Source organism: Pezoporus wallicus, unplaced genomic scaffold (assembly GCF_028554395.1).
Source record: "Pezoporus wallicus isolate ANWC-B61680 ecotype Strahan unplaced genomic scaffold, APGP_CSIRO_Pwel_v1 contig_865, whole genome shotgun sequence".
Taxonomy (NCBI): domain Eukaryota; kingdom Metazoa; phylum Chordata; class Aves; order Psittaciformes; family Psittacidae; genus Pezoporus; species Pezoporus wallicus.
In genome coordinates, this window is record NW_026636827.1 from 538,742 (window position 1) to 562,450 (window position 23,709).

General features: G+C 36.2%; 1 protein-coding gene across 1 annotated transcript in view; it reads left to right on the top strand.

Moving 5' to 3' along the window:
- LRP1B (LDL receptor related protein 1B) overlaps positions 1-23,709 on the top strand; it is a 781,126-nt gene that overhangs the window by 426,266 nt on the left and 331,151 nt on the right. The window contains exon 6 of the mRNA XM_057401813.1: positions 8,921-9,083. Coding sequence (XP_057257796.1) covers positions 8,921-9,083 — 163 coding nt within the window. The remainder of the gene's footprint in view (positions 1-8,920; positions 9,084-23,709) is intronic.

Consider the following 23,709-nt stretch of genomic DNA (forward strand, 5'->3'; position numbering starts at 1 on the left):
TCTCAAGCATGTAAAGATCCCTCTGGATGGCGTGCCTTCCCACGTGCTGACCACACCACACAGCTTAGTGGTGTTGGCAAACTTGCTGAGGGTGCACTGGATCCCACTGTCTGTGTCACTGACAAAGATGTTGAACAGGATCGGTCCCAATAGCAGCCGCTTATTTTCCTTAAATACTTTCTTTGCAAAAGTAACTCCATATTTTATTGACATATCTATAAAATTGCAATAATCTACTGCTTGGCATCTCTATGGGTAAATGTTTAAGTGACCATATTTTTGTGTGACAATGGTTTATGAAGTTCATAATACGTGCATCAGGCAGTCCTAGGAAGGTGGAAGGCCATATGCTTTTGCCTTTGGAAGGTGGTTAAATGAGGCAAGTAGTACAGTCTAATTCAGCCACATCATTTTCCCCACAGCAGTTCTTTTAGTCCACATGCTTGCTGGGATGCCTATTGTTGCTGAATTATGCTTTAATTTTAACAGTGGATTACTTAGCTGCTTTGAAGTAAATAACTGGGTTTGATTTACAGTCTCAGCAGATTTATAAGAAGCTTTTGACTGTGTAGTTAAAGAAGAAAAAAAAAGAGACTTACAGCTATGTAACTCTATAAATCTGTCTTTATTGTTCAGTATGTATGCAGGCTACTGGGACCCCATTACAAGTTTACAGTTGCTGGGCAATGTGTTTGAAACTCAGTAATGCAGAAATTAGAAATGATATGGTTTTCAACTATTCTTGCTTGTTTCTGACATGAGAGTGATGTCAGAAATTTCACTTCTTGTAAAAATCATGATACTCAGAATTAAAAGATAGGGCCATTCATAAGGCCCTTATTTCATTGTTTCCTTACTTGTTTAATCTGTTGGCATCACAGCCAAATACGTGACTGAAGACCCAGCAATAGAAAATTTCACGTGTTTTAGTCATTCCAGAACTCGATGAATTGTGTGGTAACATGAGTAGAATTACAAATATGCTAGAGAATTCAGAACCAGGTTTTGCTAACCTGGTTTGAAATTCCTGGCAAGGGCATAGGCCCAAGCATACCTGGGGTCCACCGTCATCACATTTCTTCAGAATACTCTGTAAACCAAGGGATTTGTTAGAAGAGGAAGATGCCCTTTCTTGTTCTTACTGTTCTGTAGATCCCAGGGCTCCCAATGTGAGGAAGAAGTTTTATCATTAAACCTACATTTCTCTCAGAACCTGCTCAGTGTTCAACCTCAGTCAATATACCAGAGCTTGTCTATCTTAATAAAACTTTGTTGCCTGACTTACAGCTGTAGTAGCATGCCTCATAGCATCCCAAGGAACTAAGCTATAAAAACTTGAAAATGTCTAGCTTTTGTAGAAATAGAAGTATGCAACAGGACTGTTGCAAGGGCAGGTGTAGGTAGAACAGGGCCACCAGGTGGGCTAAAATGGCATTTTGAGCTAAGCAGCAGGCATACACAGCGATCTGCTGAACTGCTTAATATGCTCCAGAACTGACTTCTATTGACCATATCTTATCATCAGTGCCCAGATAATAATTCATAGATGTGAGGATTGACAGGGATTTTGTATGCTGAAGTGTCATAGTCTTCATGGACTCCTTTGAGTTGTATGGAAATGCTAACTTTAACTCCTAAATTGTGGGAAGTTTCAGATGTTAGATCTCTTCTTCACAAATGACTGCGTCCATTAGGATAAAAGTCTAATTCTAAACAGAGAAATTCCCATATAGAATAAATGCCTAAATGTGTTGTTCTCTTCTGTGCCTAGTTGGAGGCTGAATGTTTTAATCCCTGAGTGACTGGATAGACTGCATCTCTGAGGGACTAGGTGTCTTTGTGAGCTATGAGGATACTTTAATTAAGTACTAATAATATTTAGATTAATCACATATTTTTGAAAACTCTTCAGCTTGAGGAAACTGCTATTGTCTAAACGTTCATTCACATTTGTAGATTTTTAAAGTGGGATATTCTAATATCCTGTAGAGTTGGAAGAATAAAAATTGTATTTTCAAAACTAACTCAATGTATTGAAATTTAAATTATGTTACTCAGCAACTAAGAGTAAAGGCTTTTTTTTTCTTTTGAGGAACTTGAAGTCTGGGTGCTTTAAAGTGCTTATTTAAATTTAGTATGATTTAGGTTTTACATTATAAGCTTTACAAACAGTGTCTAAGAAGGCTGATTTAATTCAAAGGAATTAGGTATTTGAGGCTGAGTCATTTGAAAAAGGTAGATGGATATTTTTCATTTGATTTTTCACTTTTAAACATATGCAATAATCAGTCAGAACATGGCTGTTAAAAGTTTGGACATTAGTGTGCCTAACTTATTGAATGGTGACATTTTAAATAAAAATCATGTTTTGTAAATGGCATTGCAGATGCTGTCAGTAGAAGGGGCACAGAAAAATCCATGCAAGCTTAACTTCCCTAAGTCATGGTGTCAGTATAAGGTTGTCTGGGATACTAATTTGTAATATTACTCTCAGAATAGAGGCACAGCAAAGGCAGTGCTTCTGCAAGATGTCACAGCCTGTCATTTACCCATGTTTTAACTACTGTTTACCTGATCTCACCATTACTGGCTATTTTAGAAAAAGAAAGGTTTGATCCTGTTTGTCTTATTATTCAAAACTTGCCTTTTTACTCAGGTGGAGGCAAAATGCGTATCTCCAACTTGCTTGCTATTGTTCTTTGGAATAAAATTTGTTCCTGTATAAATATATAATTATATATATAATAATATATATAGATAGATTATATATTAATTATATAATAGTTATAATATATATAGATATATATTATATATATATACTAATATATAATATATATCAACTCTGGCCATGCCTGGCACTTTTATCATTTGTCTACCTTATACAGTTTACAAAGCCTCTCCTGCTAAAATCTCGGCTTTCAATCAAAAAATTAAAGCAGCTTTCTAGCTGTGGAGAAATAAAACGAACATACGTGGGGAAAAAACCCCACCCTGAAGACAGAAAACAGGGAAAGTTAAAATATGTGTCAAATATGTTGTTCATTTTTACTTATTTTTCATGTGATCACATTTTTCATGGGTTTGGCTTCCAGATTAGGCTTGTTGTGTTGGGTTTTTTTTTACCTTTGTTTCTTTCTGGTTTGACTTGGCAGGAAGCAGGAGACACTTCCTTAGTCAAACTACAGTGAAGCAAACTCTTACTTACTCCACACTGGTTTATGAAAGCAAGTCCCAGAGGCAAACAGTTACTGATGTAGCGGGTTGTAGAGTAAGTGGGTGTGGACATGCCTAGGAGATCTGCAGATCTGTTGTCCAGGCCTCTGGGGGACAGGGGACCAGAAGGTGACTCTTCCTGGCACAAGGCACTTAAGCACTTCCACCCTTCCACTCCCACATTGCACTTCCATTGGGGACTACACTGACATCTTCCATGTGCTGGGATGCTCATTACAGAAACGTTAAGCTCCTGAAAGTTTTATTACAATGATTCTCTCTTGTTTCTCTGAAACATTTATTCCCCTAGCAGATGGCAAGCCATCCAAACAACTGTTGCGCAATCCTCAAAACCACTGTGCTTGTATAACAGAATCAATTAAACAAGTGGCTCATAGCAGACCTGACTACCTGTGACAAAACTGAGCTGCTCTTTGTAAGGTGGAAAGTTTTCTGTAAATAAACACTTGATGTTTTGGTGCAGCCAGAGAGACACATTCTTCCTTCCCACAACTGTGGTTTCAAGGCTGTGTTCATGGGGAGTCAGTGTATCTGCCCACATGTGCTCTTTTATTGAAGATACAAGCAATGTTTTTTAAAGCCACTTCCTCTTCCTCTCATCTTCCTCAAGCAAGCCCAGAATACAGCATGAAATTCCTATGTGGAAGTTTGGATGTTACATTAATTCATAAGGTACGAATATGGGTTAGTACCTTTTTTTCTTTTTTTTTTAGCTTTTTAGGTAAATCAAAATAGTTCTTCCTTTTTTTTTTTTTTTTAAACATTTTCAAATATATACATTTGGGAAAAGCAGTAGATACTGAATTGTTCTCTCTCTCTCTCTTTATGTATATATATACACAGAAAGAGAGTGTATATTGACGTATATATATACATGTGTATATATATACACACACACACATATAGTGGCCCAAAACCATGCTCAAAGTGAAAGGATGAATCATGATTCTAATTTCCTGTAGTAAATGTCAATGAAATTGTCCCACCTTGAGTCTTGAGTAGATTTCCAGGTTCCTTTAGGCCGTCCTCATTGCAGTCATGTTCAGAGCAAGGAAAATTTTGAGTATGTAAGGCAGTAGAAGCTAAGTTCCTTTCCTTAAAATGGAGAGAAGTTGTCTGTGTTTTTCATTATTAACCAGAAGCATATGGAGAGTGCAATAAAGATTTTTAATTTTAATTATATTTCATCCAAAACCATTACCCACTTTATGCAGAAGTTTCTGAAAAAAGACTCTAACTCCTATGAAGTTCCACTGAATAGTTTGCTTAGGTCATTTCTCGCATTAAAAACAAAGATTGCTTTTACTGAAGTGTATAAATGGAGAAAGCTTACTAATATTTCTATACCTAGCCTTTCTTCAACATCTTTAAAATGAAATCTGTTAACATAATATTAATTTTAGGAGGCACTATGTGTGATAAATCCTCGGTTACAACAGTAGTATAAATGCAAGAATATGGCACAGCTTTTCCCTCTCTTCTGTTAACTGAAGTCTTCTTGTGCAAATCTTGATTTGAAGTTGAAATAAATATAGTAATGCATATCACGCAAGATATATGTTTGGAAATTAAGTGAAAGAAGACAGACATTCAATGTGTCTGTTATTTTCATAAAGTATAGTTTGGCCATAAGACATATTTCCAATACCCTTTGAAGATTTAGGCAGTATCATATAAAATTGCTATTTTCTCTAAAGGTATAATAATATTTGTGTGTTTTAAAGATAGAAAAAGTATATTAGTCACGCTTTTGCTAGTAGCCAGGGTCTACATAATGTCATTAACTAGACTAGAATTTAGACTATATGATGTCGTAGCTATTCTTTATTAAGTCCTTCAGAAGAAATCCTAGTTTTTAGAAAGTAATAAAGGAAGGATGATCACATTTAGCAGAAATGCTCCAAGGAAACTGTTATTTATACAGGAAAAAACCCTCAAAAATATATACAAGATTGCTCAGAATAAATATGTGTGTTTTCCATGGGGGATACTTCTTTTAGTAGATCAAAACTGTATAAATGAATGAAAAAAATATAATTACTTTAAAGATGTGATTGGACTAGACATCTGTACATATCGGGGTTTAATATATGAATCCAGAAATAGGCATGAAATTAATTCAGTAACTTCTTGAGTATAAGAAGTTATATATATTTTAAAAGTCCCCAGTGCAGCCCAAATTTTATCTCTATAGTATACAGCACATTCAACTTGTGTGATAACTGGAGAGCCATTCAAACATCTTAATGTATAGCTGCTAGCAAAACCATAGAGATTAAAAGTCTGATTCATAAAAACTGTTATCTGCTGGCTAAGTGGATTTTTCATGTAGAATATAATTTTATGGGGGAGTGGACTTGAGCAATTCTTTATAAACTTCTCTTGTGAGAAACTGGGTGTGTCCAATTCATTGCAGAGTGCATGATACAAAGAAGTCAAAACCCAAGCCAGTTCAATGATATCTGCAGTACACAACATGTTTGTAACTGTTAAATGCACGTGCATTGAATGTGTAGGTTAATGACTAGATTACAGTGATGTGTTGCCCCAGAAGGTCTATTTTTACTCTTCATGTAGTGGGAGATCTCCATTTCAGGCAGTAGACTTGTGAAGAAAATGTGAATTAATGCGTCACTTTTTCTGAAAACTCTAAGAGTAAGTCTTTAAGCATAGCATGCTTTATAAGGAAACAGCTTTATAAGGAATGGAGTTGCAATGAGCCTGAGTCTCTGTAACAGCCTGCACAGTTGGTCCCTCCATGCCTTTTCCAAAGTCAATCTCCTGCGGAGGGGAAATTGGGTAGATAGGTGTTAAAAGCCACCAATGTCTCCTGAAGCCTTAGACACAAATATGGTGTGAAATTCCTTCTGGATGTCTCTCTTTCCTGGGCTTGATAAGCAACCTCAATTTTAACTCATTGATGCAAATAGTTATCCCTACGATGACCTTCAATTAATAACCTTTGTTTTCCATATAAAAAACCTGCTTAGTGCCATTTCCTGTGTTATGCTAACAAATAAATAAAGGAAGAATAAAGCCAGCATTTTATAAATGCGAGTATTTTTATGTTAACAGATCTAATAATCTGTGTGTGACATGCCTTTCATGTATATATCACATTTATGTATAAATAGGTACTTTTCCCTCATATTAAGAAGACAACAGTACCCTCTTCCAGTTGCCTACTGCTGCAGCTTTCTCCTTCTCATCCATTTCCCGATATGCAGCAGTCTCCCAGAGCTCTTATTGCAGGAATTTATTTGCAACTAGTAAATATCCCTACAAATATCCCTACAAATATTTAAAATTTAATCCCTGTCATCCCAATTTATAAATTGTATTTTCAGAAATGCTTCTATTACATGAAAGCCTATCTTCAGTTTTCAAAAGTCTCATTGAATCAGTGAGCCATAAACCTTTAATTCCATGAATCCAACTCCCCAAAATGGACAACCAGACACATTGAAAATGCTTAAACTATTACTGATTTCTAGTGGGACAGAGTTTTTTTCTTGTGTTTTTTAAAGCATATCCTATATTTTATTTGAAAAAGGAAAAAAACCCCACACTTTTCCTTCCTATTGTCTAAAACATATTAGGGCTCACATTATGTTTCATAGTGCACCTGACATTGGCCTCCTCTGGAGGTTGGATACTGGACTAAATGGAGCATTTCTTTATTCTGGCTCAGCATATCTTTGTAATAGGACTATCAGAATGGAAGAGTCATAATAATTGAATTAAAAAGAAAATGGATAGCACAAGGGGAGAAATCTGATCTAGAAAAGACAGCAGTGAACTGTGTAATGGGACAGCTGAGATGGAATACAGCCACTATTCCTGTTATTTTATTGAGTAAATCTTGTTTATGTTACCTGCACTTTGAAGGACAATGTATGGGTCTCCATGGCTGTGTTAAATATTTAGCAAATGCATGACTCATAAGTACTCAGTTATTGTCAAAAAATTAATGACTACAATATTTTTCTGATTCAAGTTTACTTTACATTCTCCAATGCAGTATGTATGTGATCATAGCAACAGTTGGAGTGCAGAAAAACAGCCTAAAAATTAGACTATAAAACTTAAACATGGGAAGTTTAGATTGGATATAAGGAAGAAATTCTTTACTGTAAGGGTGGTGAGGCACTGTAATAGGTTGCCCAGGGAGGTTGTGAATGTTCCATCCCTGGCAGTGTTCAAGGCCAGGTTGGACAGAGCCTTGGGTGACATGGTTTAATGTGAGGTGTCCCTGCCCATGACAGGGGGGTTGGAACTAGATGATCTTAAGGTCCTTTCCAACCCTAACTATTCTATGATTCTGTGATTCCATGGTAGAAATGAAGAAAATTGAAATTAACAAAAAAAAAAAAAAGAAAAAAAACACCACAAAAGCAACACACACACACAAAAAAAAACCCAGACAAAACCTACTATGTGAAATTATATTTTATCACATCTGGCTTCTCTCATCATGAAAGAATTGCAACTTATGTTGGCAGTATTTTGAAACTATTGTAATATAATATATATATTTTAAAATCTTAAAAAATGCACTAATATTTAACGTTGAAAACATTTAACAGAAATATTGTTATAGTTGTTTGTTATATTGCTATGTTATGGTATTTGAGTTTTTCTTCATTTAAAATTAACTAATACTGTCTAAAATGCTAACTATACAGTGCTGTCAACAAGAATAGAAAGTAAAGAAATCTTATTTATGTTGATAATGTTATGTTCTTTGAGCTTCTTTATATGTTTCTTACTGTAAAGGTAAGGCTATCTTTGGGCAGTTAGCTTGACTTACAAGGAAAAATGCATTATTTAGAAGACATTTATGAAAAGTGGTTCGAGGATCCCACAAGAAAAATGACTGGTTTATAACATCTGTGTTAGGTAGTTGTGAAGCTGACAAAGCATTTCAAGAAGGGAAGAAGATCATTAAGAGACGTCTTTATACAAGTATCATGCAGATAGTTACTTTAATGTTACTCACTATGGCAGTTGAATCAGAAACCTGGCAGCACTGAGATTTCTCAGAACCACAAAAAAAAAAAAAGGTCATTTAAATGAGAATAAACACTTGCACATGCATGTAGCTATTGCATGCAACGGTCTTAGACATGCCTATCTACCCACAGCTTTTTTAGATTTTCTCTAAAGTATTAGCTATCTGGTTTTAGTCCCCTTTAATCACAACAAATAAACTTTTATAAGCTTTATCGGTGTAGCATCCCCATGGTTAACAGACATCCCTAAACACTAGCTTCAAAACCTGAGTGGCTTCAGAGGATACCTTCCCACCACAGTCTGCTACCAGCAACGTTGCATACCCCTGTTTCACAGATCCACCATCATTCAGGGATGTTGCTTCTGAATATGCCATAAGAAAAATTCACCATGACAACCTTTAAAGTATTTAAGAGAACTACAGACAAATCTGGATCTTTCATGCCCCTTAAGCTGCAATCAGACTTTTGTACTTTCAAAGGAAAAATTCTCTCCAGCCAATATTTGTGCATTGAAAATTGGATTCCTTGTTATATACTGCATAATACATGTGAAAACAGCATCAACTCTCTAACTGGAAGAGCATCTGCTTGGTGAAGTGGCTAGTCGTTCAGTTATTTGTATTACAGTTGCACTACTGAGCTTTTTTTTTTCCTTCCTTTTTTTCTGGCAGATGTACAGCAAATAGCAATAGACTGGATCACTGGAAATTTTTACTTTTTGGATCACATCAGTGACAGGATCTTCGTTTGCAACCAGAATGGGTCAGTGTGTATTACCCTCATTGAGCTTGACCTTAATAACCCTAAGGCCATAGCTGTTGATCCAGCATCAGGGTAAGATTATTTATCTGCATTAGGATTTATTTTATATGATGTGTGCATATAGTGTATTTGTTTCATTTAGGTGTTTTATAAACTACTTTTTCATTGCTTTACTGAGTTACTTGCAAAGTCGCTCTAACCAAACAGTGATGTGTAATGAATCATAGCAAGTAATTAGCTGTATTAATTCCAATGTGTTCCTTGCATCTTGTTGAAATAGACTCAAAAATGAAGAAACAGATTTATCCCTGCTTGTCATAAGAATTTCTTTTACCTCTGCTTTTCTGTAAATTGTATTTCTAGCTACAGCATGTGGAAAAGTACTTTTGAGGGTTTTTTGCGCTGTATTCCCTCAGTTGCAGGAATATCGGAAATGTTTTTAACAACTTTAATTGCATAAAAAAAAAAACAACAGAAGAATTTTCACTCTGCTTTAGAGGGTCATCTAGAATGGTAAAATTAAACTGTATTTGCTTTTCCTTTCCTATAGATACATTCAGTGTCATCTGGGAGTAAATCCTTGCTTAAAATACAGGGTACTAAAAGTCTTCCGTTCTATAACAGCTGCCAGCTGAGAAAAGTTTTCAAGTGAATGATGAAGCAAAAACATAACTAGATCAGAACAGTATCAAGTTAATTTAGAAACTAAATTAGGTGAGGATTTTCGAACAAGGATTTTTATCTTGGGTTTATTAGTCTGTAAGTGGTTTAGATTGAAATATCTGGTGGAATATGTCCTAAACTGCCATAAGTCCCTTCTCAGCAAATACAAAAATATTTACTGTAGAACAGCTTGCCATCCATATGCGGACTTTTGTCACTCTTTATTTAAAGCTTTATTGAATATTAAGATGCATTATCACATGGCTTTAATTCTGACAAGAACAGCTTGCATGTAAAGTTTACAAAGAAGTTTTATAATGTAGTTCCTGAATATAGCTGTATTTCTGTCTGCAGCAGATGGTGATCTTGACTTGATCTGACTCCAGAGTTGTTCTAACAGAAAAATAAAAATTCATGTATAAATTGATTTTCTGCAAGTTCTGATCTGAAAGAACTTGAGGCTTTCAAATTTGCCATCAGCAGTCCTTTTCTATATGTTTGCTTCTGTGAACCTTGCTGGATTTACTAGATGAATCCCAAGTTTGGTCTTAACTCATCTTACCTGTCAGGGATGTCAGAATTTTTACCCAACCCTATGGGTTCTGTGAGGAAGGGTGGAACAGAAGAGAGACTTTTTCCTTCATTTGTTATCTGCTAGCTATGAACCATTCTTATCCAGATAGCTGCCTTTTTCAGTGCCACATGTGAGAGTAATAGTGTCTGTTGTAGCATATATCTAAGCTCTGGCCTGTAGGAAAGACCAAAAGTGATTATCATGTTTCACAGTGTGATTCTTCATGTAGTAATATCAATTTATTTCACAATAAAAACACTGGGTAGAAATTTTTCTCAGAATACGTGTTTTGCATTTCAGCAGCTATTTCTTTACTGGTTTTATTGGCAGCTTCCTTAATTATCTGACATATGTTGTTCTGTTAATTGGCTATCTGACATACATTTTAACTGATAAGCCCCAACTTATATATTCATTTGTGACTGGGTTTTGGTACAGAATGCAAAAAGATAATTGAAAAGGACTCTGACTATTTAACAATGTTACTTTTTTTCTTGTTGTTTTTTTTTTTGTTCATTTTACTCTTTCATGCTGATAGTAGGGACACATTTCTGTGTCAAAATATTAGCATGATATTGCTGTCTAGGTAACTCACTGGTTTGAATTCTTCAAAAGTATCACAAAAGCATCTAAATGTTTTCTAGATACTAAAAAAATGGTCCAATTTGAGCAGTAAATGAGTGAGTTGCATACATCTGTGTGTTCAATAGATTCTTAAGGCAGTCATGTTTATACAATGTAAGCATATGATTATAAATCACATTTTGGGTTTTATTTTGGATTTTGAATATGAAGCCCAGGCTGTTCTGGGAGGTTTGCTCTCCTGTAAGAATAATATATTAATGTGTTAAATGTTATTACATTGCGTTTGCTCCTGTAACATGTAGTGCTATCATGGTATGCTCATTGGCCCCATCATTCTACAAGCCAAAGCTACACTCACACAGAGAAGACTATTTACTATGCTAAGGAATACAAAGCTTATCCGCAACCCTTTAGGCCTATGATAAACTTTGTAAAGCAGCAAAAGGTGAAGCCCTCCTATTCTTGCATGTTCACATCTGTGCTGTTACACATTTAGTTGTTGCATGATCCAGAAATTTTGCATTTATCAATAAAACAACTAAAGCACTAGTGGAAAACGTCTTAATTCTGAATGGGTCCCCTCTCTGCACTCATGAATATGTTTTGGGTGTGATTAATTTTATATCTTCGTGCCTGCAAGCTTTGTTAGATGTTTAGGGGTGAAGCTTTTATATATTCTTCTATGAGCTTACAATGGAACCTAAGCTACTAAGCTTATTCCTTATCATACAATGAATGAAAGAACTTCTTTTGTTATTCCTCTATAACTTAACTTTAAATTCAGAGAAGAAAAATTCTGCTATTCAAAAAGCTCTTGAATAAGCAAGATTGTTATGTTTCTAAGGTAAGTATGTTACTTTGCCTTCAGATTTCAGCATTTTTGTCAGCCTGAACTGTGTTTCATTTTTTGGTTATTCCAGACTATGTCTAATGGATGCCTAATCCCCCCCACCCCAAACGAGGAACTAATAATTTGCCCAGTTAGAGATTTTTCAGTATTAATACTAATCTGTTACACCAACTAATTTTCTGTTAAGAGTAGCACAGTACAAGTATCAGACCTATGTTAGGGAGGCTGTCATCAGAGGGAATGGCTGTGTCTGCCAATATCACTGTGAGTTTTCCAGACTCCAGACTCATTGGTGAAAAATGTATTGAAGAAAAAGCTAGAACAAGGCTAGTAGGAAAGAAAGTGGTGATCAGAAACAGAGATGGAGAATAAAATGTTTTGCAATAATATATCATCTATCAAATGCCTTTGAAGTAAGATGTTTGCAGTTCATAGTTTTGATAACTATCGATATAGGGCTTCTTTTCTTCAGTGGTCAAGAAACAGAAGCTATTACTTTTACTGGTCCCTGAAACTGGTATAAAATTGATGATGATGCTGATGACTGTCAACAAATACAATGACTGTGAAACAAATATGAGCTGAGTTAGAACAATTTTATCTCTAGCTGAGGGCTTCAGTCTAGGTCTTCTGTCCTCATGAGGAATGACTTTTTATAGGACTCCAGCTAGTCTGGCAATCAGCGTGCACATTCATGAGACTTTGATCACCATGTGTATATGATAGGGAAGGTAATATGTTTAAAACTCACAAGAGCACAGATAAGATTTAGGTTCTCTCCCAGCTCTGCCACAAACCAGCTAAATGTCTTTAGACAAAGCATTTTATTTTCTTTATGTCTCTGCATCCCTTGCATTCACTAGAGAGCATAAAATGCATATTGTTTCAATTATCTGATATTTGGATGCATTCAGGAACATTAGGAATTAATTTTGTAGAATGCACTGCTAACAGTGTACGTCAGCATATTTATACTCTAAATATACATTCTTAATTATCTCCAGTGCTCAAGGTAAAGTGTTGCCTTCCACTGCATCACAGTGGCAGTGGAGAATGTGTAGTAGCATTTTATACAGAAAAATGCATTGGAGGAGGGAGATACTGCAGTTTCCTCCCAACAGGAGCACTTGAAATGTTCGGTCCTGATCATACTGCTTAGACATCAGTGTGGAGTAATATAAATATCAGAGTGTCTTAATTTCACCTAGGACCCATTTTCTGTTTTCTTTGGAAATGCCAGGAAACAGGGAAAGGCAGGAACCGCAGAGAGGGCTGTTGATTCAGGTGTACTACTGGTTCCAGAAACATGCAGCTTGTAACAGTGGCTCAGATACTATTTAGGATGCCGATCATAATTTTCTACTATATTTCATAGGCTTCTGGGAAAAGATGAATTTTAATGAGAGCATTTGATATGTGGAGGGTATTGATCTAGCACCCACTTAAAAAACTGTTTCAAACATAAAGAGATGTGTAGAGAAAGGGTGCATAGGGTGAGATTACAGAGGATGTGCAGAGCAAAGCTGGCATGTGGGAGGATGCATGGAGCAGTGTAGAGAAGTATTGGGAGCGAGGAAATAGTTTAGGTGCCTCCCACATGAATTACTATAAAGACAAGGAGTAATGGAGGAGGAGAAGAGGAGGAGGGAAAGAAGAACCGGAGAGACCAATTAGAGACTGAAGTCACTGAAATTTGTAACTACTATTTAAAAGGTAGTAGTAACAATGAGCAGAAAAGAAGCACTGCTAAAAAGATTTGCAAAAGGAGCAAGCTCACACTTTAATACTGCAACAGTGTGTGTGTCATGTAAATATTTGAATAAATCTTTTAATCGGCTTTTCCTTCTGCTATGTTACAGAAATGAAAAAAAACCACAAGCTCTGGTTATTTCTTTCACACAACATTTGTAAATGCATACAGGAAGAGATTGTGATATGGTGATTTAGAAGAACAGCATCTATTAATGTCCTAGGGTGTTATGTGCCATTTCCAACAGAATAAAAATTACAAAAAAAATAAAAAAATAAATAAAAAAGTAGCATTTCAAGTTTCTCATAGCAATCAGTTGATACCTTCCTGACAAGGAAGAAGTTTTTTACTGTGACAGTGGTGAGGCACTGGAACAGGCTGCCCGAAGAAGTGGTAAATGCTCCATCTCTGATAGTGTTTAAGGCCAGACTGGACAGAGCCTTGGGTAACATGGTCTAAGGTGAGATGTCCCTGCCAATGGCAGGGGGGTTGGAACTAGATGAGCTTAAGGTACTTTCCAACCCAAAGCATTCTATGATTCTATGGTTTTCAACCCTAACGATTGTAAGTATTCTAAGCAAAGAATTTTTTGTGGCTAAAATCAAAGCCGCAGTATGAAAATAATAACAATTAAAAATACATCATGATATTTTTGAAACACAGTAGGGAAATTTGCCTCAGTCTAAAATTTCAGAAAATAGGAGAAAGGCAGGAGTAAGATGACATTTTGAATTGCAGCCTTCTGTATAAGGACAGAGTTGAGCAGCATCTTTAAAATATCATATTTGTGAGAAGATATAGAAAACTCATACAAAGAGGTTTTCCTGCCTTTTAATATTTTTCTTTTCACTTGTAAATTTATTTTGACATAATTCCTCTAGGTATAAGAGGAAGAAGTCGGAGGTTGGTCGTATGAACTCTGTTATGCAGAGCAGTTAGTTGCGTATATTCTCACCCAAGCTGTGTATAACTGTTACTTCTGGGATGTTTGCCTTTATTGGACAGATCAAAATGTAATGTAAGGTCCACTGAGCAGTTTACACTGAAAAGCTAAGGGAATGGGAAACTTTTTACACATCATTGAATTATAACTTTTCCTTGCCAGAGAGGTATTACACAGGAGGTAGTGCCTGGGTACGGAAAAGCCATCCCAGAGGATGGAAAACAATCCTTAAGAGATCAAAGAGATTTTCTTTTTTTTTTCCCTTGTGAAGGAAATAGAGTGAGTTTTGGGCTGATGAGGAGGTAGAGACAGACCCTTCCAAATCAACTTTTCTGAAAGTAACTATATTCTTATTTTCTGTATCTGTGTCTTTAAAAGAAAAGAAATCATGAGTACAGACATGATGGATAGAGTTTAATTTACCTTTTATTTTCCTTGAGTTAAGCACAATGTAAGGTAAATGGATTGGTAACAAAAAACATTTGCAGAGTAAAAAGTGTTCCTGGCCTGCACCAGGAGGAATTTTGGCTTTCCCACAGATCCCCCTCTGCATTCAGAGGGTGAGACAGTGGGTGCCATGCTGGGACCCAATGAGGAGGAGAGCTGGCACCCAGGTACTGGGTGGCACTGCTGGCAGTCTAGGCAAGTAGCCACAGACTGGGCTGTGCATGCATTTCAACAGTTTGGACCTCAGTGAGAGGATTAAAAGTATCTCTATTTTAAACCCCTATTTTTGGGGTTGTTTTTTTTTCTTTTTTCTTTCTTCTTAAATTAGAAATGTTTAAATAATTTCTCCTATTTAGTTTGATGAGTGTCCCCATGTCTGGACTGCAGACAGGCACAGCCTCCTGCTTCATGCCTGTTCTCAGACAGTAGCTGGAGACAACATGATGCCCACAGGCTTGCTTGGGTAGGCAGAGAGAAAGTCTTTGGCCTGACTTGGCAGAATGCCCTGACAGTGCAATAAATTGCAGTTGGATTTTGAGTGATTTCCCAAACAAGGAAAAGGGAAAGTCAAGGAATTCATTATCAGTGAAGAGATCGGGTTGTAGCAGGGGAGGAAGAAAGCAGAAATTAAAAAACCAAAGGAGGTCAGACCAGTATATATTTTTCTTTATTTGCTTCATTGTTATTTAGACGGGAGTCTTTCAGGGTAAAAATAAAACATCTACACTTACTGTCTGCTGCCTTTTTTAGTTTCTTTTTACTCTGTTGTCTCTGAGCTTTTACAGCAGCTGCAAGGCTTGGGGGAGATCTCTGAGTCATAATTTTTTTTTTTTTTTTGGACTATCTCAGATTAGTCACCATTTTCTGCTGATCAAAGAGGAGTGTTAGGCTCACTTTTAAGCATCAAAATCATTACTATTTTAATAACATGCCATTATTAAAAAAGCTGTTTCTTCTCTTGTCTCAAAGCAGTTTCAAATAGCTGTAAGATATTTATAAGACACACTTAAGTTCTAGAAGGTTCTAAAGGTGACCTGAAAAAGCATCTCCTTCATCTAAAAAACAAAGCAAACCAACCAAACAAATAAAAAACCACCAAAATTTTGTCACAGCTAATCATAATAGGAAAATTTTCATTAAGAATTCAGGTTTTGCTGCTCCTCCTCCCCCTCCACAACCTCTTTCAGGCTATGAACAGTTAGAAATGGTGTAATAGTGGAGCCAAAACAACTGAGAGGAGGAAAAATATTTAATCAGACAAAAAAAAAATCTTTTCAAAGTGTGTTTACCCGTGTTGTCATCTACTGCCTCAAATACTGCCTAAACATTTAGGAAAAAAAAAATTAATTTTCTTTTTGGACTGATCCCAGGTTTTCAGGAAACTGCTTCCAGTTCTGCGCTATTCCCTCTTTTTGGTTTTAATTGTCACTAACTAAACTGAGGCATAAAACCCTGCTACCTTTACATTTTCCCTGGACCTCATCTTCTTTGAAACTTAGTTTCTTGTACAGCATTACATTTCTGCTCACTGAGAAATCTGGCTGGTATGAAAATGTTGGCAAATGAAGGTAAAAAGTATTCACAGTCACTGACAAAACTGAAGGAATTAAAATTTCCAGCAAATTAGGTAACTGCATTAAAAGGGAACTCGTTAACAACATCAGGTTACAGTTTGGGTCAAAGAGAATACTATAATTAAGATAATAAAAATAGTATAGGCATGCATGTTTTCAAGTAACTATGTGAGTGTATTTGCTGCTGGGCATACCTTTTTATCAATCAAATATTAAGGTAATCATTGATGACTAGCATTAATATACAGTCTTCTGTATATACTTGAAGGTGCACTGTACTTGGAACTCAGGACACGTTTCATTCAAAGAAAAAACAGGTAGTAATAGCAGTGATAGTCTCTGAGTGATTATAAAACATTGTGAAAAAGTTGGCAAGGTGGACACTGGCAGGGTTAATAAGAATACCTCACTGATGTAATTATCTAATTGTCTAATTATTATCTAATAATCAGTACTACTGTCTGGAGAATAAAGCTAGTGTGATACTGATGAATCATCCACTGCAACAGGAACTTATGCGGTATGTGACTTATAATGGATTTCATAGCTGTGTTGCTACTATCAGGAACAATATTTGAGTAATGCCAATAATAATGGGAAGAAAAACAACACATTTTTTTACAAAAAAAAAAAGTGAAAAAAAAAAAAAAAAGATTGAAAGCCAGTAAAGCTCTTCTCATTTATTAAAAGTTACCTTTTAGCTAGTGGGTCCGGAGGACAGCATCACACCTCTCATTTGCTCAGGTTCTCCTGAACCCACCTCAAGGATTCAGCTGTCATCTCACTACAGCATCTTCATTTCCCCAACATGCTCTTTTATGGGGTGTCCCAGTGCTTTTGGTTACTAACCATTTGAACCATCCCAACAAACCAGGCTGAACACACAAACAGCAGCAACACTGATAAAAATCTGTGAGTTTGATGGCTTGAGGCAATTTGTAGCTGATAACAACACTCTCACTTCTATTTTAAACTATCTCTGTGTCATTAGTGTAGTTATTCTTATGCCTCTCTGATCCCTGTCCTTCAGTCCTCAGCTAATTAAGCTTCTGGTCAAAATGCTTATCTCTCACTGAAATTACCATGAGTTAGAATGTGTTATTTGTGAAGGAGATGGAAAATGGCTTGTTATTCTGCCTAGTAGGGAAGTCTCAAAGTATTTTTTTTTCTTTATTTAATAACTGAAATGTCCAAGCAAAAGCTACATGACTTAAATCACCCTATCAGTGATTTTCTTCAAGTTGAAAGCAATTAAGCTAGAGAGAATTGAGGCCACTTTGTTTCTGAATGAGAATATAAATGGGAATTTAAGGCTTTATAATGCACATACATTATGTTCATATCCATTTGAATTCTCTTATTTTTTTTATTACCCGATTGGCTTATTATCTAACCAGCTTCTGTAAGGTCATTCATGTTGAGGACAGGTTCTGATATGAATTACAGCACTGTATGCATGGAAGCAAAGAAAAATATCTTCAAAAATATCTGTTTAGGACCCATAGGTTTTAAGATGTACTTGCATTATCAGGGAGTGTATGTGTGGTGAGTGAAACTTTTAAGGAGGGGTTATTTTTCCTTATAAAATGAACAAAATGAAAACAGTAGCTAAAAGTTCATGTTCCACACAAATACTACATTATGATGTTTTGAAGTTTCCCAAATCTGTTTTCCTAGTGATGACCACACATTTCTTGTGTTGTTTTAACATTAGTCTTTGTATTGTAGCAGTACAAATTTGTGCAAACCACAGGTTTCTAATAAGCTATTGTCATGCTGTTCATTTCCTTCTATGCTGATGATAAATGACTGCCTGTGTAGAGGCAGTGTTTGAAGCATAAAAACACTGGAATTGCTCTTGTTCTGGATTAACAAGAAACACCCACACTCACAAAAAATGATAAAACCCATTCAGTTAATTCATCAGCAGTACAATGATATCATCCTAAGAGAAACTGCTGTTCTCTCAGGGCTGGTTATATGGATAATTAGTTTTTCACATTGTTTTTCCAGTTTTTGTTGTCCTGAGGCTTCTTGCATGTTGGTACCCTCATTGCTATGCTCAGCAGCATGAACATGCCTTGCTAAAGCTCAGCTGCAATGTGACCACTAGCTGTAGGAAAGCTGGAGGTAATAATAAGAAATAAAAGATGTAAGAAATCCATGTCATGTGTAAAACTTGCAGGAACCATTGCAATCTAATCTAGAAAAGAGAAGGCTGAGAAAATAACTATTTTCTGTAAAAGTCTGGTTAAATAGAAAGGTGGTTTATTATTCTTCTTGTTAAAGAAAGGATAGGGAAAAAGTAATTTTAATTAGGAGAGACTTTGATAGATATGGAAAAAAATTACAATTCTGAGGAGACATTAGTATATGATATATAAAAACTGTAATCTCTGTCATTAGGGACGGTTAGGGCTATGTCTGTCTGGCAGGGACATTCTAGGCTTGTGTTACACTTCCTCTGTGAGAGGCTGTATATGTGTATGTATCTGTAAGCTTACAATGGCAAAGAATGGGATACTAGGAAAATAAATATGAATAATTTTACTAACATTTCAGTGTTGCTATTGAAAAGGTATGGCTGAAACATTACCAAAGTAATGATATGCTTTGTTTTACCACTTGAAGTGATTGGAGAGATTGTAAGGAAAAGGGGTCAAAAAAATACATTTTAGGGTTGCTTTGGTGTTTTTTTTTCTTTTCTTTCCTTTTAGATGTGGTAGCATTTGCTGCAAATGAAATTGAAAACTAGGTTTTAAAAAGATTTTGATAGCAAAGAAAAAATACAGTGGAAGATCTGTAAAAGTTCCTATGCACAGGCTGCATCATTTCCTTTTAAGAATTGCCTTGATTTTAACAGAGTGTGTGACTGAATTGTAAGCTTAAAAGTCATATTTAGTTTGGCACCCAGAACACAGTATGAGCAGCTTTCTCCTGTTGCGGTTGAGAAGGCTAATAATATGTTGGATAGCAGGTTATGTACTTTGTGAGTGATGAGTTGCTTTTCTTTAGAGATGACTGTTTCCAACTTACTGACAAAATTTCTTATGTTTGATGAGTTACAGAACTCTTAAGTAAGTTGTCTAAAGTTATCTATCAAAATACAGAACTATGTCAACCCACAGTAGGAAGAGAATCAATTGCTGCTTTACCATATTGAAAACTACAGCAAAATAACTGAACATGTGGCAGCCCTTGCTCTCTTTAATCTTTGAAATGAGTATGATGAGCTGCTAGAAACTTTTTTTTTCTTTTTACTCTAAGTTTGCTCATCACCAGTTACTTTGAGCTAGTTAACTCATTTCCAGGCATAACACACACAAACACATGCACAGAGACACAAAATTTGCTCCAAGTTTGCAGTGGCCTCAGCCTTAGTGTTTCTAAGCTACACAATTTATGAGTTTGGATATTATCCAGACTGGCACTTGAAAACATGTTTACCTTGAATCAATGGATAATTAGCTAATTGAAGAGACAAATTTTTAGCATAGTAGAAGGCCATAAAGAAAATGTGGTCTCATTGACTCTGATTCACTGTGATTTAGATTGGTTTTATTCATTAGGATTTGATAGCAAATCTACAAAACCTAGACTAAAAAAATCCTCAGGGATTTCTATTTAACAGATTTTAAATGAGAAAATTTTATTAATAGTAGGATATTTGAACCTCACTGCCTTATTCACCTGCTGAAAAATAACCACTTACAAGGTTACAGTTTGGCAAGTTTTGCAAATGTACAATTTAGCTTACAGACTTCTTCAGATACAAAAATCTTAAGGCACCAACTCTTGGCTGATCTTATCCAGCAGAATGATAATACATGATACCTTCTGCTGGCACAGCTCATTTGTCTGAGCATAAGGAAAGGAGAATAAGCAAACTGCTTTCCAACAGGGATTACACTGACTTCAGCAGAAAGTCAGGCCTCTAACCAAAATATTTAAATTGGAACAAAAATTGGTTGAGTAGACCAAGCCAAGCTCTTGCTAGTATTCCTGAGTGTATGATACAGTTTACTGATGTGCATGTTGTATCTTCTGAAATTACAAGGAATTTTTGTTTTTTTTTTTATGTATTAGTCTCCCTGTTAAATTATTGTTTTGTATTTTGCCATATGAGCAGTTTTCTGAACATAGTGAGATTTTAGTGTATCTAAATATTCTTGTGCCTGCAGCTCACATTTAAAAAAAAAATGATCTATTTCTAACATTTTCAAAAGCAAAAGCCTTAATATCGGCACTTAAATGCATGTCTAAACATTCACTACACTGGAAGCTTTATTTTGAAAGATTTGAATGCCCACAGGTCATACCCAATTCAGCTAACAGCTGAGACTGCTCAGAGTTGTTTGACAGCTTATATATTATGTGTGTGCATGTATATGATGTACACATAAAATACACATGCACAGAGGTTCAAGTCTCTAACCACAGCTAGCTTGCACAGTGTAGGCCATTAGTGACTCTCAGGCTTGATGAAGCTTTCCTCATCTGTTGTCTTCATTTCCTAGCAAGGACTGAGGTAGGGATAGTGTAAAGGATAAATACTTTCTTGGGGAAAAAAAAAAACCCTGATTCTACTTAGGATTTTATCCAAGATTTTAAGAGAGAATTCCTGTCTGTTGCCAGTTAATTATTTTAGCAAAATGCTCTACAAGACACTACTGTGTATGCATTTTATACTATTTGAATAGCCAGCATGAGCCATGTGTCCTTGGTATGCAGGAGTTTTGACTGTGTTCAACTGTCTATGATTTAAAATAAGCTTTTGAAAATCTAATGTCTCAGTGTCAAAGGCAAAATCAGGCTGTGCAGTATCAGGCTTAACATATTTTAAGTTGAGCAGTTATAAGTACTGGGTAGGTTTCAAATTCTGGGTTTAAGTTCTATGGGAGATTACTTCATTTAAGCTTGAGAGGATTTTGCGAAGAAGAATTCATTAATATATGAGAAGCAGTAGGAGAAAATGGTGCCAACACTAGTAAATGGCCGGTTTGGAAATGAACAGCTTTCTATTCAGAGCAGGATTTGAACAAAATGCATTTCTGTTGAAGGTCATGAGGATTCACATAATGCAATAACACAACACTCACTCTTCAAGGCATGAGACAGTGTGTTTTGAAATAATAATAAGCATGGATGTAATCAAAGAATTTTGATTGGTCATATCATGGGTTAATTTATGACAACACAGGAATTGCAATACTTGGTAACATTTGAATGCATGAATTTGCACCTGTAACACTTTTGATGCAAGCTTTTATTTGTTTCCACTTATCTCACAGTGTGGAGATAAGTTACATAAATCCACATCTGCTGTACGTTTTCCTGTTTATATGGAAAAAGAGCAGAGATTAGAGTTAGAAGTTTAGGGGTCACGCATTAAATTTATCATCTTGTCCGAAGGCAGAACAAACTAGCCTGCAGCATTGATCAAGAAGGTTTTGGCTAACGGTTTTGGAATAGTCAAAGAAGAGATTCTGTGAACCTATATATTCCGTACCTCTTACAGCTTAAGGTTATTGTCTTTATGCTGCAACATGGCACAAAGAATAGCTTATTTCCCTCCTCTTGTAGCAACTTTTTAGATACTTCAGGGCAAACAGCAGACTTTCTTTTAATCTAGACTAAGAAAACTAACTTCTTGGAGCATTTTCCCATATATTTCCCACCACCAGCACCTCCTTCATGTAAATGTCTGATTATTTAGTGGCTGTGCTTTGTATAGTCTCTGGTCTTCATTTTCCTAGGAAGCTATGGGAAGCAGGAAAGGTTGTTTGGTTTTGTCCTGTTGTAAATATTTCAGTGTGTTACTTGCTAACTTTCTGGAGTTCTTCCTAAGCACTGACTTGGGGCTAGATTCTGGGGTAGGTGTTACCCTGGTAAAAGCGATATAGTGATTCTGATTTCCTCTTCCAGTTACTTTTTTCTGCCCTTACCTGTTTTTTCTGTGCCATTCCAGCTGTCACTCCCTCAACTGAGGGAAGTTAACAGAAAGTGGCTTGTGCTGCCACACGCTAAACCAGACCCATAAAAGAATGCAAGATAAACAAAACCCAGTTTTAAACCAGTGCTCTAACAGCAGGCAGTGACTTGGCAAAACAGAGTGGGTAAGCATCTGCTAGGGGACATGCAATGGACTCAGTGTGAGAATAAAACCAACTTCAATCTACATCTGCTGCAATCAAGAGAAGACTAACAGGACTGGGACCTTTATGTTTGCTTTTGAGATCCTCCCACCCTTTAGATCCTTTCCAGAGGACCTCCTGCTGAGCCAGGTTCTTCCTGTCTTGTAGCTGTGTTGATGAGTAAATAATAACTGAAAAGAGGGTCAGAGGGAATTTTACACAGGTGTGAGCCTATGGGTTCATTCAGCTTCTAGTGAAATCAGAAGTGGACATACAGCTTTTCCTATGCATCCTTACTCAACTGTACCTTATTTCAGTTGGAACAGTATGATGTCTAAGTCTGTTCTCAATATTGATTGTCATCCCTTACTTTTTGGTGCTGTGTTTCAAAGTGAGATGTCGTCTCTTACCCATTGCTCATTATCCTTATTTTTTTTTTTCTGCCCATCAGAACTTATTTCTACAGTCTTTCCACTTCCATTTTTTTAAGTGACATTGGAAGGTACAGAGAGGCACAGCTGCCAGAGTGTAGGGAGTGCGAACTCCTGCTTGTCATCACCTTAATGTTACACTACTTACAGGAGACTGAAGCTGGCAGCAGTTGCCTATGAGCACAAAAGCGTGTGAGCTAGGTTTTGACCCTTTATAAAAGGCAAAAAAATAAACATATACAGAATAATACCGATTTTAGGAGCAGTACAGATGCTAAAAGATAGAATGCAAAAGCTTTTTGACAGGAGATTTATTACTGTGAATATCCACACACAGACCACATGACTGGATAAGGATATTACTATCCTTCATCTAATATACTCCTTAGAGATACGGCCATATGATCTGTTTCCCTGTTGCCAGTTAGCAACAGGAAATACTACTTGACTAAATTCTGTTCATAGTTTTCAGAAACATTAGCCTCAGAAATATTTCCATTTATTTTTTTTAGTCTATAGCTAGTTAATCAAGTCTATGTTCATCTGGCCATACAAGCTATAAAGTTCTGCAATGCACATCTAATTGTAATTAACATCATCGACCAGTTACAAGGCGTAAGCGGTAACGTATCCAGGAGTGAGTGCTCTGTGCTTGCTGACAATACAAGTTATACCAGATGCGGCTCTTGGTGCCTCCCGTGGCCCCTGGCGCTTCTTCTGCTGCCTGTCAGATGGTGCTTTTGTTTT